The sequence below is a fragment of the Aspergillus heteromorphus genome (genome assembly GCF_003184545.1).
Source record: "Aspergillus heteromorphus CBS 117.55 chromosome Unknown BO70scaffold_23, whole genome shotgun sequence".
NCBI classification, from domain to species: Eukaryota; Fungi; Ascomycota; class Eurotiomycetes; order Eurotiales; family Aspergillaceae; genus Aspergillus; species Aspergillus heteromorphus.
Genome location: NW_020290428.1, coordinates 64273 through 80579, shown reverse-complemented (window position 1 = coordinate 80579; position 16307 = coordinate 64273). Strand labels below are relative to the sequence as shown.

Genomic DNA, 16307 nt, shown 5'->3' with positions numbered 1-16307 from the left:
CAGAAGCAAATAGTACCGCACCAATTGCCAGTGAATCACTAGTCCGCGGAGAATGCGCGAGTTAGCCGCTGTGACATGTTCTACCCAGTGCACGATGTGCCGTGGCCAGACAGGGTTGGTGGAAGTGGCATGATAGATGCACCCAGTGAAATGTCGGTGGCATTAGGGCTGGTCTCGAGGGAGCCGTGGAGACATGCACGGCGGGCGTGGGGATAGAATCAACAGCAAAGCAACAGCATCCTCCTTGTCCTTAGCATTAGCCGAAACCGCACTCTTGCGACTCGGTCAGCTCTGCTCGATTATCAACTCTCTCGATCGTTGAGCCTCTCCCATCCATCCCCAATATGGCTCTCCTCGCCATCCTCATCCTCCTCCCAACCCTAGTAAGTCCCCATCCCTCCTCAAGTCCAAGTCTACCTCCACTCACTCCTCACCATTCCCAGTACCTGACCACCCACATCAGCAACAACCTATGGCTGCATCCCCTCTCCCAATACCCCGGACCGCTGCTCTGGCGGGCCTTCCGATTCCCCTCGCTCCTCTCCATGATGCGCGGGGATCTCCCCCACCGCATCAAGCAACTGCATGAACAATACGGCGACATCGTGCGCGTCGCGCCCGACGAACTGTCCATCATCAGCCCAGACGCCTGGCGCGACATCTACACCAGAGGCCGCGACTTTGTCCGCCCATCGCAATACAAGGACCAACCCCCCGGCAAGACGGCGTCCAACCTGATCGCCTGCTCCGAATCCGAACACGCGCGTCTCCGCAAGATCCTCGCCCCAGGCTTCTCGGAGAAATCCGCCGCGGACCAGGAACCCTTCATCCAGTCGTACGTCGACAAGTTGTTCTCCAAGCTCGACGAACAGATCGACTCATCCCCAACCCCCTCCCCCTCTGCCCCCTCCACAACAATCGACCTCGTCGAATGGATCAACTACCTCGCCTTCGACCTCATCGCCGACCTGACCTGGGGCTCCTCCTTCGGCTGCCTCGACGGCCTAACCTACCACCCGTGGATCCAAACCGTCGGCCAATTCAAGGCCGCCATCATCGTCGGCGCCCTGAAGTTCTACCCGGCCCTCCACGCCCTCCTCATGGCCATCACTCCCTCTTCTGCCCTCCAACCCGTCATGGACATGTGGCGCCTCACCGAGCAGAACGTCCGTCGTCGCGCCTCCCAGTCTCACCCCTCTCCCTCTCCCTCCCTCTCCCGCCCCGATCTCGTCGGAACCATGCTCGCCTCCGCCCAAATGACCCCCGAGGAAATGGAAGTCAACGCCATGTTGATCGTCGCGGCCGGCAGCGAGTCCATCACCACCGTTCTCGTCGGCGTGATCAACCATCTCCTCCGCTGCCCGGATACCCTTTCCACCCTGGTAACCACTCTCCGCTCCACCTTCCCAAGAGAGGAGGATATCGTCGGCTCCAACCTCAAATCAATCCCCTACCTCGACGCCGTCCTCAACGAGGGAATGCGTCTCTGTCCCACCATCCCCGACGGCATGCGCAGACAGGTCCCCCCCGGCGGTGCCACTGTCGCAGGCCATCCTCTTCCGGCCGGGGTAATCGTCTCCATCCCCCCGTTCGCGACGTATCGCGCCCCGCGCAACTTCGTCCATCCGGCGGACTTCGCCCCGGAAAGGTGGCTGGGTGGTGAGCGGTTTGGAAACGAGAGGAAAGACGGCTTTCATCCCTTCTCGCTCGGCGCGCATAATTGTCCCGGTCAGAATCTGGCCTGGTTGGAGTTGAGGGTTATTCTGGCTAGGTTGTGCTGGAGGTATGATTTGGGGGTGCTGGATGGGGCGGAGTTGCCTGTCTGGGAGGAGTAGGGCATTTGGTGGTTCTGGGATAAGTTGCCGTTGGTGGTGAGCGTGCGGAGGGTTGATGGGTTGGTGGGATCGCGGCCTGGTCTGTAGTTATGGCTTCAACTTCAACTTCGGGCTAAGTGGCTGTTGAGCTGAAGTGATTGGTCTGTGCATTCGGGCTGAAGTGGTTGTGTCGGGAAACGGAGATAAATTCCCTAGACCAAGGTGTCTCGTCTACAGTCTTCTGGTTAGAAATGTCATTTTGGCTGTTCGGTATGTTGAACGCCCTGCAAATCGGTTAATACTTCCCCTATAATACCATGAACCATCCGGTTGATTGGACGGAAAGATTAAACAAGAAAGAAGAAAGAAGGGTCAGGTACGCGTCAAAACAGTTAAACAAGTGATTCTACGCGCGCGTATGAATCAAGGATATGTCAAAGAAGGACCTGGTTTTAAAAAATAGGGCTAGTATGGCCTGATGTTAAGCAAAGAGTAGAGAAAGGGCTGCTCATAACCTATCGCGACTGCGTGGAGGAGAGGAGCAATGTGGTTGGTACGGAGTAGAGAGGATGTGGATGTGATCCGAGGGCTGCGGGCTGCTGGTTGGTCATCTGTCCACTTTCGGAGGAGCTAGTCCTATTCGGGCCTGACACTCACCTGACAAGCGGGACAGGCGGGCTGCCGATCCCTGCCCTTCCGGGGTGGCCCGGCGCTAAATAGTTAACTACATCGGCACTACTTAGTAATGTCTGTCACCCATGGCACTTACTACTAGTTAGTTACGCCGCCCAGCTCATGTATGCATTTTATGCAAAGCGCCAGGCAGCGTTGTGCAAGGCAGACAGGCACCAGCCTCTCTCCCCTTTACCCCGCCTCCAACCTGACATCCCCTGCCTCTTCCCTCACCCTGATCCTCCCTGCCATCTTGGGTCTTGAGGAGTGAGAGGGAGCGAAAGAAGATTCTCCATGCCTTGAGCGATCGCATCCACCAGAGAACTCCCAACCCGCGTTCGTGTCTCCGAGAGCCGACCGTGGTCTGGATCTCGACTGTGCCTAGCGAGACCGCATGCCAGATCGCCCGACCGGTGCAGCGTCCCATACAATGGGGCGTAGGAAGAACATACAAGGGAGTGAAGAAAGCATGGAAGGTCTGAGCCCCGTTTGGCATGAGGAGGTAGGCTTTATGGTACAGTGAAGCGAAGGTGTGTTTCAGGATTAAATAGCAATGTATGGTCTAACTAATGTGGAACGTGGTATTAGAAATCAACGCAGTGTCGGGGCCGCGTCGCGGGCTTCACGGGAAGGCCACAAAACAGGTGCTGTTGGCCTGGGATTCCTCCCAGCCAATGCACTTCCAGCAGCTCAGCATACCCGTGGGGTCATATTTGTTCTTGATGGAGAGCAGGGTGTCATAGTTGTCTCCCCACCAGGCCTCGCGCCAGTCCTCGGTGAAGGCGTTGGCCTCGTTGCTGTACGCACCGCTGCCGGGGGTGATGCGCTCGAGAGTCGCGGTCATATTCTGAAGGGTGGCAATCTTCTCCTCGCGGGTCTCCAGGGTGCTGTTCCACGCCCAGGTGCTGCCGGAGCCGAGCTCCCAGATGGCCTGACGCCAGGCGGGAGACGCACTGGTCGAGCCCTCGGTGTAGTTGTACAGCACAGGTCCGACAACGGGGATGTAGGGGGTCTGGCCGTTGGCCAGGAGGAGCTTGAAGAAGTCCATCAGGTCGGCGCGACCCTCGGCGGTCTCGAACACGGACTGGGGAACCAGACGGCTACCGGCGAAGTGGGTGACACCCACGCTGACCGAGCTGGAGGTGACGTACTTCTCGTAGAAGGAGTACCAGGAGGAGAAGTTCTCTACGGTGGCAGAGCCGCCCTGGGCCTTCGCGTACGCGATAACGTCCGCGAGGGACTCCTCGGCCTCGGCGACGGAGAGCAGAGGGGACACGTTGACCAAGGTGTCGCCGGTGATGTGGCCACCCCAGCCCTCCTGAGACCACTTGACGGTGTTGTTGACAATGATGTCCATGAAAGGAAGGACGTTGGTGGAGTTGCTGGTGAACTTGATGATCGCAGCGACGAAGCTGATGGTGGGCTCGACGCGGTGCGAGCTCTCCAGAACGACACCAAAGGTGCCCCCACCGCCACCACGCAGGGCCCAGAAGAGATCCTCGTTCTGGCACTCGTTGGCGATACGCAGCTGGCCATCGGGGGTGACAATCTTGTACTGCACGACGCGGTCCACACCGAGACCGTACACAGGCGAGAGAACAGAATGTCCACCGTTCATGACCCAACCGCCGGAGAGGCCAACGGTGGGGGAGTAGCCACCCAGGATGGTCACGTTGTTCTGGTGGGCAAATTCGTACGCCTCGTCGAAGTTGACACCGGCGCCGGCCGTGATGGCCTTGTAGCTGGTCTGACAGCCGGAGGGGACAAAGGCCGGGCTGTAGGTGAGATTCTGCAACTTGCGCGTCCACAGGGACAGGGTACCCTTGCCGCTGCTGCGGGTGAGGTAATCGTGGCCGCTGTTCTTGATGGAGAGGCGGGTACCGGAGCAGTTGGAGTATTGCATGGCCTCCTTGACATCGTTGGCATCGGTGACCTCCAGGTAGTAGGAGGGCATGTTACCCTGACGGCAGGTCTGGTTCACATAGGCCAGGGGGTCGGTGGGGTCGGTACTATCCAGAAGACATTGATCCTGGGGGAAGGACGAGCACATCTCATCCTGGTTGTTCATGTACCCATTGGGGGAGTTGGTGCGCAGGTAGGGGTCGGTGTAGTTGGCCTGGATGATGGCGCAGGCGGCATCGTTGGGCGTCACTTGCTGGCCATTGTAGCTGGAAAAGCAGGGCAGCGAGAACGGGGTGAGAGGCTGCACGCGACCCTGGACGGTGGTGTTGAGGCTATTCAGAGTGCAGTCGCAGCCACATGCAGCGGTCAAGCCCAAAAATTGGGCGGCCACAGCGGCGAACGACATCTTGTATGCGGAAGGCGTCATCGTGCCACGCGGGACAGAGACAATCTCGGCGAAAGAGGACGGGGATCAAAACGGGGAACGGGCGACGATCGCGTGCATTTGAATGAACGGTCGGACCAGACGACAGGAGATTTTTTTTCCTCAGTTCCGGCACGCTCCGTCCGGCCTTCGGTCAAATGTTGTCTCACCGTCTCGTACGATGGCGCCGCTATCGATTTCTGCGGTGGAGGGTGTTCGATGGTTCGTGGGCGATGGAGCGGTGCGGCACTGCGGACGACTGCAGGAATCGATGGTTGCCTGGGTCTGCATCCGCTGCAGACACGCCAGGCCCATTAAGCCCCGTCGAGCCCCATCGAAGATCCACGGCCTAGGGTCATTCAGGGCCTGTGATTCGTGGTACCGGAAAACATTGACGCAGGTCCCCGTTTGCATCTGAGGGCTTCGGGCGATGTCCGATGATGCCGTGCGTGCCACGCAACGCCAGATTTGCCGGAGAGCTGCCCCCTCCGCTAAATGTCTCACTTTGATTGCGTAAGGGCCATCTCCGACCGACCGTGAAGACCTAGAAGAACATAGTCCATCGGACTAACCGGGGGGTTGGCCCCCTGACCCCCGAAGGCGCGGCATCCCTGCGACCGCACGACTCACGAGGGACGATGGATTAGATGATCGGGACGATCCCCAGAGTCCGTGGCGATGGGATGCTGGGGTTTCATCGCCATCCATGATCCGAAGCAAATGAGCGCGCTCAGGAGTGCGGACCATCCGACCAGCACATCCTCAATCACCTAGACTGATATCCCCAACGCGCGTACCGGGTTGACTTCGCGCTCCGTCAGCGAGGCAGCGGGAGGGCTGAAAGCTTAAAACGCCCCCCCGAGCCATGGAAAGGAGGTTAATAACTTAAAAGATCATCTTGGGCTGTGACAAACTAGTGCCGCCTACCAATCCTCATCGTAACTCCGACTCTGAAGAACTTTCCTTTTCGGTTCTGGTGGCGACGACAGCACACTCGTAATATCAACCCACGCAGCCAAGAGATGTTGGTCCCCTTTGGTCGAGCGCCCCCCTCCCGACTGCCTGGCAGCAAGACTTATATGGAATCGTGACCCGCCTCGTCGGCTGTTCTTGCAACGCTGACTCGCACAGCTGGCGGTGCAGGATGACCTACGAAGAAAACCGATATTGGAAAAATGTCTTGACCGTTGTGCCCATCTGTGGCGCCGCCGTGGCCACCCTCTCCTACATTCTCCGTCTCTATTCTCGTCGCTTTACGAGTGCGGGCCTGAAGTTGGAGGACTGGCTGATGGGCATTGGGCTGATCATTTCCTACTGTGCCACGGCCTTTGTTGTTGATTGTGAGTTGTCTGCCTGTGCTTCGGCGCAGCGATGACGATCATGCCCGCTAACGATATCGTTTGCTTGCAGCGGCCTTCAATGGCGTTGGATTGTCACTCGGTACCTTGCCGGTGGATGAGCGGCGACGGATCCAGTTTGTATGGCGCCCTTGGTCGCCTGGTATTTGATTCAGATCGAACTAACACCCGCCGATGTTCACAGGCCTCATGGATGATCCAGAAATTCTGGGCGCCTTCCGCCGCCTTCGTAAAGATCTCCATCGTGATATTTCTCAAGCGCATTCTGGGCACCGTCCGCGCCTTCTCCATCGTGTCGAACATTCTGATCGCATTCATCGTCTGCTGGGCTGTCACCGCCTTGCTGGGCAACACTTTCCAGTGCTGGCCGGTGCAGTATTACTATGATAAGACGCTGGACGGACATTGCATGGGTGGGCAGCGGTCATTTTTCCAGGCCATGGGAGCCATTGCCTTGGTAGAGGACGTCATCATCTTATGTCTGCCGACTCCGATCATCTGGGGGTTACAAATTACTTTTCGCCAGAAGGTGGCGGTGACGCTGGTGTTCTCACTTGGTGGACTGTAAGTTTTGAGACCAGGGTCATTTGCAGGATCGCGCTGACAGTAGGACAGGGTCTGTATCTTCAGTTTGATGCGTCTGATCGAGTTCCGCGAATTCATCACCACTGATCTTGCCTGTGAGTTACTACTTCTGCCCTCCATGCTTTGATTGCGTCAACTGACTCTTCGCAGCGTCGAGTGCCAAGGAATCAATTTGGACTTGTTTGGAACTAGATGTATCTGTTATCTGCGGATGTCTGCCCCTGATGAAACCCTTGATCCAGGGTTTCTTGGGAAAGGTCAAGAGTGGAGTCTCCAAGGGCCGCTCGCACCCATCGTCCGGCACCAAGCTCTACGCATTCCCGTCCAGCGCTACGCACAACAATGAGGGCTTTTTGCAGATAGACGATCACCTTGGATCGCAAGCCTCCAAGGGGGCCGAGATCATGGCCAGTGATAGTCGGAGGAGTTCGGATGTTGAGATGCAAGGCATCGCGGTGCACACGCGGATCCAGCAGGATGTTGAACCCGTGCCCACCGATTCCACGGAGGCCCTGTCCGGCGGCCCTTGGGCCCGGTGAGCGACCGAGCTATCTAATTCACCTCATCGTGCGACGGCCTGCCCTTGAATGGAACCAGAACGGTGTCGCTCACAGGCTCATTTCCGTGATTCCGAGCCCGCGCACCCTCTGGTTGGTGTCTCAGACGGACTTTCTACTCAGGACCGGCGTTCGGAACTATCTACTACTTTATTCGAGTCAAGTCACCGACTCATTCATTGCCTGTGGCCCTCCAGTCGCGACCCACTTTCCGGGCACCGCCGACTGATTTGTGACTGGCATTTGCAGCCCCAAAAGTTTAAAATGATTAAGACATGGATACCCCGATTGCATTCTAGCATGTCTACGAATACTCCACACGAATAGATACTCACCGATATAATACCCTCAATTCCATCAAGAGTTATCCACCGATTTATTCAGTTTCACGCACGGTCTATAAATAGATCGCTGGGCAGCCTGCAATCTCACATGTAGCGCGGGAGATTAGATGCCGAGGCATGTTTCATGATTCAATTTCATCAGGATGCGACGTCGAGACCCTTCCCGTCCCGCAGGGCAATTTCTGCATTGGCTCCGTCCGTCATTTGCATTGCTGTGCGGAGGGGGATTTGCCGAACCGCACTAGGTAACTACCGTGAAACCCTACGAAATCCTCCTGTTCGGTGCACTAAAATCCCTCGAATCCTTCGGAGGTGGCTGTGTGCGCGCAGCTCATCCTTCTCGAAACCTGGAAGCATTCGAGACTATTCCGGTTTGGTTGAAACCATGGATCGGGCATTCGGGAGTTTATTCTGCGCCTGATGTGCGACAGTGCGACAATCTGCGCATCACCACGAGCACACCATCCATGGTCTCCACACAAACTCCAGGTGAACTGACCATCAAACTCGCAGCGATCCATTATGCCCGGATATCCGCGCCCGAGGATCTTTAATTGACTCGTTATTAAACTTCATTAAACTTCGGCCCAGAAGGACCTTGATTTGCGGGTGGGCCCTGGCGGTCGTATCTGATCAGACCAGCCCGTCCGCCTTGCCTCATACAACAGAGATCGCCGCTGGTCTCGGAGACTGGAGTAGAGTTGCGCCAAAGATTAAGGGCCAACGGCGACTAGTTCCCCGTGGTGTAATGTTCGAAGGGATGATCGCAATCTACGGGCACGTCTGGCACATCGTTGGGCTGTGGGATTGGCAATGCAATCGGCCGACTGAGTCATGCTGTCTGTGGGGTTGAAGAGGGGGGGGGTTACTCATTGCAACAAGACGTGCTCGGAGTTAAGTCGGTTTTGACTTGAGCTGGTCTGGTCGGTATACAGTTCTGCGACGTGGGGTTGAGACACTGAGGACTGTTTGTCGACGACTGATCAGCGAGAGTGCATTGAGGCCAAGGTAATCAATCATTCGTGCTAGCCATCTGACTATGTATAAATCATGCATCCCGATTGAATTTTGCAACAAAAGTTCATGGCAAAAAGGCACAGCAGAGCAGTATCACCGTTTATTGCCAGGTTTTACCAATGTGGCTGAGAACACAGTACTGAAAGGAAGAATGAGTATTTAGAAGAAGAACCTACCGTCATGGCAGAGCAGTGGTCGCAGTCTACCGCCTAGTTTTTACCACACTGTGATTGGAGCCGGAGTACCTAAAGGAAGAATCTGTCGTCGTGGCTGATGCTGACTCTCTACTTTATAAGAGTAGGACGAACAACGTCTCTGCCTAAGCAGCAAGGCTCTGCCAGAAATTCCACTCGCATAGTCTCCGCACAGAAGCTGACAGATGCCCTGTCCAGTGTCCAGTCAAAGGCTGAGCTGACTCGGAGGGCGGGGCGAAGCACGATGCTCCGATTCGGGTTGACTGTGGACGATCGGAAAGATGAGATGTTTGCATATCCAATTCTCCGTATCATGATGCAATATCCCATTTAGGCTGTGCAACTGCCTACACTGCAGCAGGCTGTGAAGGCGGATGGCAGCATTTTGTGTTCCTTTTCTATACACACACTCTATGCCAGTACCGACAATGATATATGGAGGTCTCAAGGCTGCAGCTCCATGATGGGGCCTTGATCCAACCCGACCCATGAGATCATGAAAGCGCTTCTCTTCTCCTCACCGGGGCGATGCTCAGCAAATACTTCACGAGACGAAGAAACAACCAACCCTCCCTTGGATGGGGCTATCAATAGCATCGCCAGCCAGCACGCTAAACCGACTGCAGCCCAGACTCCCGAACACGGCCGCTGATTGGCGTGGTCGTGTAATAGGAAAGACCCTTGGCCGCATCGGGGCTAGCACCATGGCAGCCTGGCTCGTATCGCCCGCCAAGCATCCGGCATCATGAAGCTTCTCAGCCTCGAAGACGCGTCCAGATCGGATTCACGACTCTTGACTCTCATTGCCCGGATGAAATGGTGTGGTGAGGATGGGGGTTGATCTTTTCACTCCACTTTGTTGCTGCCTGGTCGCCATTGCCGAGTACAAAGGGGCTGTTGTCGCCAGGGATGAGGATATAGATCGACTCAAACAACCACGGAGCAGTCACTTCTCCTTGCAAGGTCTCCAGACTACGGGTTTTCTTTTACTGTCCCTGAATGCTGAAAGCTTAAGCACTCATCATGAGCGCTACCATAACATCACTCTCCGCAACAACTGCGGTTGTGTCCTCGACACAGACATGTACCAACCCCAAACCAGGAAAACATGGCTATCTGCCCCCGGAGGCGTGTGATGTGATTCTCCTCTACGTGCCTTCCCTGGCAGCTGCAATCCTGTTCTGCATCCTGTACGGTCTGACACTGGTATGCCACGGCGTGCAGGCGTTCATGTTCAAAAAGGTACATGTCCCTCCCTGTCTCTGACATCCACGGAATCATTCTCACCATCTCTCAGAAATACGCCTGGGTAATCATGATGGGTGCAAGCTGGGAGTTAATCGCCTTCATCTTCCGCGCCCTGCTCACACTACACCAAAGCAATTCCGGATACGACACCGGGTACACGATCATGTTTCTGCTGGCTCCTCTATGTATGTATCTTCTCCAACCCTTCACCCTCCACTCTTAGAACCCACCTCTGACAACAAGCAGGGATCAACGCCTTCTTATACATGACTCTCGGCCGCCTCGTGTACTTCTTCATTCCCGAACAGAAACTAGTCGGCATCGCAGCCAAAAGCTACGGTCGGATCTTCGTCTGGCTCGACATCGTGGCCTTCCTCGTGCAGCTCGTGGGTGCCGCCTTCACCACCGATACCGACGCGCCCACCAAGACCATCATGCTGGGCGTACACATCTACATGGGCGGAATCGGGCTGCAAGAATTCTTCGTCCTGATCTTCGCCGGCCTGACGATCCACCTGCACCGGAAAATGCTGCTTCTAGAGCGGGTAGGACAGCTAGACCGGGATCGTCTAACCCGCACAGGCGTGCCATGGCGGTGGATGTTCTACACCATGTACACCGTCCTCGGGATGATCACCGTACGTCTCCTCCATCTTCTACATCCCTTCATCCTCATCTTCATCTCCATCCCCACCCACACCCACAACCTTACTAACCCCCCCCCCCCCCCCCTCCAGATCCGAATCATCTTCCGCCTCTGCCAATACGCCCAAGGCACCAACCCCAGCAACCCGGTGCTAACGCACGAAGCTTACGAATACGTCTTCGACGCAGTACCCATGTTCATCGCCCTGGTTCTGCTAAATGTCATCCACCCGGGTCGTGTGCTCAACGGCCCGGAATCCGAGTTCCCGCGACTGAGTCGTCGCGAGAAGAAGGCTATCAAGCAGGAGAAGAAGCGGCTGAAGCAGGAGCGGAAGGCCGCGAAGAAAGGTGGTCGGAAGGGCGATCAGGGGGATTATGATTCTCTGCCGTTGCAGGAGGAGGGGAGTGCGATGTCACTCCCCTCAAGTCCAGATGCAAAACGTCGCACAGATGGTGGCCTGGCCTAAGGAATTTGACGTTCTTTGAGTTCTCGGATGCCTGGATGCGGTATCTCAATGTTGGGAGTATTGCAATCGCTGGATTTGCAAGCTTGCATGTATTTGGCCCGTATGAGATACACATTGCCACTGGCATGCGCCCCTTGATAGAGTTGATACTGGCCATCGTCCTTCGTTACTGATCCGAGAGCTCGACGCTGGAGCTGAGTGAGTGACGAGGCTTTTACCTTCCCAATCAAGCGATCGATGCTTTCATTACCGAGCAGGGCTGCCGATGCAACGGAATTCTGATCACTGTCCTCCAAGACTGGACTCATTTGCTGACAAAGATCGGATTACCGATCTCTTGCGATGACGAAGCGGGATATGGACTACCTATCCCTTGTGATGATAACCAGATATGGATTACCTATCCTGCCCCCAGCGATGAGCTCGCACCTTACCGCGGTGTTGGGGTTTAGTAGCCTTTACCGGCGAAGCTAAGACGAGCTCCACTCCATGGACATATCCAAGTGCTATGCGGGACCATTGCGATGGATCAAGTACATCATACCATGTAAGCAATACGCTTCAACAAATAACACCTTCCATCACACCCTGTTGCAGCATCTGGATAATATTGAGAACGGCACATATGCCAGTCTTGTAACAAAGCTTGGCCCGGTCCGAGCGTTTTCTCTGGCCACCAAAGCCAATGCGCGAGTAACATCCGTGCAACCGCTGCAGGAAACTTGATAGACTAATAACAAGCGAGGCGCTTTACGGAAATGGTCGCCATCTCACCGTGCCACTTACTATGTCGATAGATCTGCCGAATGCCGAATACGGAGATTCCAGTATACTGCACCATGGTATGCGCAGCGTAAAAACCCTGCTCATGGGCTTGGTCCTTACTATATGATATCACATAGCGCTAAATGAGAGCCTTCTAGTGTCATCCTATCACGCGAGTTTTCCTCCACGTCCCCACCTGCAGTCATCCAGTCTCACTGGGTTACAGCCCCCAGTTCCTCCGAACTTCCCCCGGCAAACAACACCCCCGGGGCGTAAATAGTCCCCGGGGGTTGGACCTCGGGGACCCCCTTTGCCTTTCCCGATAGCACAAGGCGATGACACCATCCTACCACGTGGTTGGCCAACAAGAAGCCCAGGTCCGGATTTTAGACATTCCAGAGCTTACTATCCTGTAGTATACATACTGGAGAGGGAGGGCATGTAGAGATGGTAAAAATAGAGTAATGTTTCTGTTTAATGTTTGTGATACTAGATTTGAATTGTATTACACTGGTTATAGATTACTTTCTTCTAGTTTTTGGTCTGTACTCTGTAACAGTAGCTAGAAAAATAATATAGTATTAATTATTAGAATTTAGATGTTTATGATTGCTTATTATTGTTGACAACTATTTGGAATTATTTACAACTATTTGTAATCTTATCACTGTCTATAACCTTGTCTTAACCAGCCATAAGCAACCACAACCTCTCTATCACTTTAGTCAGGCCCAGGCCCCTATAGTAGTATGTATATAAATCTCTCTAACCGCTACGCCCAACAGTCTCGCGCCATCCCTCTTCTTCCTCAATCCTCATACACTAACATAGTACACAATACACATCCTCGACGCAAATGCAACCCAACCCAACCCAGCACCCCAACATGACCATCATCCCCATCATCCCCATCACCCCCCATTACAGCACCCCCACCCGCAGCCTCGCCAACCCCCAGCTCGAGAAGCCCTCCATCCAAGACACCATCCGCCACCTCGGCCTCACCCCGCACGTCGAAGGCGGGTATTTCTCGGAAACCGATCGGGATGTTCGCCGCATCCTCCGCAAGAACGACGGACAGTACGACCATGCTGACACCTCCCCCTCGGCAGCGGACAAATCGCTCCCCCACCGCTCCTTGAGTACCAATATCTTTTATCTCCTCACTCCGATGACTCCCCTCGGCGCGTTCCATTCGAATAGGAGTCGCACGATACATACACTGCATCGCGGACGGGGGGTCTATGTGGTTCTGAAGAGTGGGGGTGGGCGAGAGGTGCAGGTGGAGGTGGAGACCTTTGTCGTCGGGCATGATGTCGCCAGAGGGGAGAAGTTGCAGTGGATCGTCGAGGGGGGCGATTACAAGGCCACGTTTTTGATCCCCGATCGGGATGGGAAGGGTGAGAGTGAGAGTAAGAGTGACGGTTTGTTGATTAGTGAGGTGAGCTAGTCTTTGGTTTCTTCCCTTTCTTCTTTCTTTTCTGTTGAGTTCTTTCTGTCTTGGGTTTGATGGATTGGCGTGAGTGGAGTGGATGGGATGGGATGCTTGCTGACCGGTTAGACGGTCATCCCCGGCTTCGAATACGACGACCACGACTTCCTGAAGCGGGAGGACCTTCAGGCGATGGTCGGTGCGAAAGAGTTTGAGCAGCTGCAGTGGCTGCTCCGGGAGAACTATACGCAGGGCAGCGATTTTCCCTGATCGGATCGGATCAGGTGGTTCCTGTTGCCCGGATTCTGGTTCTTTTGACTACCTGCGCCATGTGGGGATGTGGCGTGGTTGGTCTGGTGTTTCGATATACCAGGAAGATGGATCAAGATATGATCGGGGGATTAGGGTTGGGTTGGGTGGCTGACTCGGCCGGTTTCCCTGGAAGCTTGTCCAAGACCAAGATTATCGATCCAGCGGGCCAGGCTCGGAGTACTTTTCAAGGGCTACGATTTGATACTTTTTATTGGCTGGGGTGTTAGGAGTTTCAAGACTGAATACTATTGCCCTTTCTATTCATTATAAATCTGTCAGAAATGGGTATTGCAAACATGCGCAGCAGGATATACATGAGAAGGGAAAGTGCATTCCATGCACGAGAGATACATCATCACAGGAGGACAAGGTGATCATCATCCTTAGTAGAGAGGGAGCTTGTAGGCATCAAAGTCGTACACCCAGGTCTGGTACGAGGCCTCGTCAAAGACACAGTCCATGACCGTGCCGTTGTTCTTCCACAACGGCCGCAGGGGCCACGCGCACAGCTGCTGCTCTTCGCCCTCAAGTTCGCCCGAAAGCACCGTCGCGTTCAGTCGGGTCGGGAACACGCTACCCTCCACCCACTCGATGAGCGTCTTGAGCGTCGTCTGAGGGAACGGCCCGTTGGGCTGGGTCGTCGACGTGGCACAGTGAGCCGCTCCCGGGATCAGGTACAGGCGGTTCCACTCATTCAGAGCGTCGGAGCTCTCCTGGAAAGTCATGTTCGGATACATGATCTGACGAACGGACTCGTGGTAGTGGACCGATGACCCGGTCGGGATACTGGGATCGGACTCGCCGTGCACGTGGATGATCTTACCACCCGCGGATTGGAAGGGGCTCAGATCGGGCCAGGTAGTCTGGAGACTATCCTCATACCGCTTCCAGCCGAGTTCCATCCACTCCGCCATCGTGTCGTAGGTGACGTTCTCGAGGGTGGAGAGGTTATCCGCGTCGCGAAGCTCCAGGAAACGGGCCACCCACTCACCACCAAGGGAGGTGATGTCCAACTCCCATGTGTCCGTGTCGTAGTTGTACTTGGTGGCAGCATCATCGAAGGTGGCTGAAGGTTGATACCAGATGTATGCCCGGCGGCCATCGAGAGTTTTCAGACCGTCGAGCATCTTGGCGGCCGCGGCCGCTCCAAGGGCTGAAACAGTGCCATTCTGGGCCGGGGTGGTGTTGGTCATCGAACCACGCTTCTTGAGAACAGTGGTCGTGGTCTCCGCAGGGCACGAGTAGGGCGCCCCCACGGCACTGGTCACATTGTAGTGCAGCTTGCACAAGTCCGTGCGGGCCACAACACCATCAATGCGGCCATCCAAGGCATCGCAAGCCGCGATGGTCAGGTTCACGATCTTTTCCAGCTCACAGGTGGGAGGGTAGTATCCCATGGTGTGCTCAACCACGTTCGGGTAGAGGTGGTTCACCTGCTGCTGTCCGTACCTGTGGTTTTCACCTCATTAGCATCCATCTGGACAAGCCATCTCCACCAAATTGTGAGGGACATACCTGATAGCCGGGGCACCGATGACCGCACCATCCCACTCGTCCGCGTACCGCTGGATTTGGCTCCACCTAGATATCAAAGTCAGCCGGAATATCGCCAACGCTTCTATGAGGACTTGACTCACGGCTCACGGCCACCTTCGCTGCAGCCCTGGTAGTATGCGTAGAGCTTCTCGGTGTCGGTGAGACCGTAGAAGTTCCGGCTGAAAGCCTTGCCGATCACACTCAGTTCATGGTGGGCCAGGTAGCCGAACGCGTAGAGGGTCTGGTAGTTGATGGTACCATTGGCCAAGAGGAAAACCGCATCCGCGCTGGTGTCAAAGCTGCCGAAACCACCGTCCGTGATACCGGCCGCAGCACCATACATCACACCACCGGGGAGGGAGCTCGTGCCGGCGTTGATCGCGTAGCCACCACCGCCGGTGGAAAGCCAACGGTTCTGGAAGTCGTCCGGCGCCGGGAACCAGATCTCCAACAGGTAGGGCGTGTCAAGTCCCGGACGGGTATAGGAGAGGGTAACGTTGCAGTAATCGAAGGAGGCGGCGGCCGGGTAGAAGTAGTCCCCCGTGGTCGAGGCGTTGTAGACCGCGCTGGCGGTGATTGAAGACGCGTCAATCTCGAGGCCTTCGATATCATCGCTGATCGGCAGGGAGGACTTGGCATGGCTGGTCGTGCAGACGTCTGCCAGACTGGCTGCCTGGGCCAGCGCAACCGTCGTGGCCCCGGCCAGGACACCGAGAGCGGATCTCATTGTGGAAGGGGTGCCTTCACCGACAGGAGAAGAACAGACAGGGGTGGGCAAGATGGAAGAATTGGAAGCGCCTGTCGAGCAAGAAGAGACTTCAGGACGAGCGAGGCATGCCACTATTTAACTTCCTGGAGACTCGGAGGTCTCTGCCATGTCCATCCCTCCTTGCTGAGGTGAATGAACGGTCGCCAGTCCCAATTCCCACCATCATTCGTCGAAGGACGCGAACCGATCCCATACATCACTGATTATGGCAACTCTGGGTGTCGATCCTGTGTTGGATATTGAGGAGTATCAGGTCGAACTTCGAC

The 16307-nt window shown here is 55.6% G+C and overlaps 6 protein-coding genes across 6 annotated transcripts; 4 read left to right on the top strand and 2 right to left on the bottom strand.

The window, feature by feature from the left end:
- Positions 1 to 131: 131 nt before the first annotated feature.
- On the top strand, positions 132 to 2057 carry BO70DRAFT_104068 (cytochrome P450). The gene has a single exon (XM_025537817.1). It carries the CDS (start codon positions 345 to 347, stop codon positions 1833 to 1835), a length of 1491 nt encoding a protein of 496 aa, XP_025396942.1. The 5' UTR covers positions 132 to 344; the 3' UTR covers positions 1836 to 2057.
- An 859-nt stretch (positions 2058 to 2916) lies between these two features.
- BO70DRAFT_364284 (FAD-binding domain-containing protein) lies at positions 2917 to 4520 on the bottom strand. The gene has a single exon (XM_025543769.1). It carries the CDS (start codon positions 4438 to 4440, stop codon positions 3109 to 3111), a length of 1332 nt encoding a protein of 443 aa, XP_025396941.1. The 5' UTR covers positions 4441 to 4520; the 3' UTR covers positions 2917 to 3108.
- A 1238-nt stretch (positions 4521 to 5758) lies between these two features.
- Positions 5759 to 7537, top strand: BO70DRAFT_104016 (uncharacterized protein). The gene is made up of 5 exons (XM_025537816.1): positions 5759 to 6152; positions 6223 to 6290; positions 6355 to 6734; positions 6786 to 6850; positions 6906 to 7537. The coding sequence occupies exons 1-5, from the start codon at positions 5957 to 5959 to the stop codon at positions 7292 to 7294; spliced, it is 1098 nt and encodes a 365-aa protein (XP_025396940.1). The 5' UTR covers positions 5759 to 5956; the 3' UTR covers positions 7295 to 7537.
- A 2240-nt stretch (positions 7538 to 9777) lies between these two features.
- BO70DRAFT_341099 (RTA1 domain-containing protein) lies at positions 9778 to 11605 on the top strand. The gene is made up of 4 exons (XM_025541320.1): positions 9778 to 10109; positions 10165 to 10300; positions 10362 to 10753; positions 10853 to 11605. Exons 1-4 carry the CDS (start codon positions 9891 to 9893, stop codon positions 11225 to 11227), a joined length of 1122 nt encoding a protein of 373 aa, XP_025396939.1. The 5' UTR covers positions 9778 to 9890; the 3' UTR covers positions 11228 to 11605.
- A 1273-nt stretch (positions 11606 to 12878) lies between these two features.
- Positions 12879 to 13694, top strand: BO70DRAFT_296875 (cupin domain-containing protein; the record flags this gene model as incomplete). Its single annotated transcript, XM_025539549.1, has 2 exons — positions 12879 to 13433; positions 13554 to 13694. The coding sequence occupies 2 exons, from the start codon at positions 12879 to 12881 to the stop codon at positions 13692 to 13694; spliced, it is 696 nt and encodes a 231-aa protein (XP_025396938.1).
- A 347-nt stretch (positions 13695 to 14041) lies between these two features.
- On the bottom strand, positions 14042 to 16122 carry BO70DRAFT_103987 (tannase and feruloyl esterase). Its single transcript, XM_025537815.1, has 3 exons — positions 15374 to 16122; positions 15252 to 15317; positions 14042 to 15185 (listed from the first exon to the last, which is right to left on the bottom strand). Exons 1-3 carry the CDS (start codon positions 15997 to 15999, stop codon positions 14120 to 14122), a joined length of 1758 nt encoding a protein of 585 aa, XP_025396937.1. The 5' UTR covers positions 16000 to 16122; the 3' UTR covers positions 14042 to 14119.
- Between the last annotated feature and the right edge of the window lie 185 nt (positions 16123 to 16307).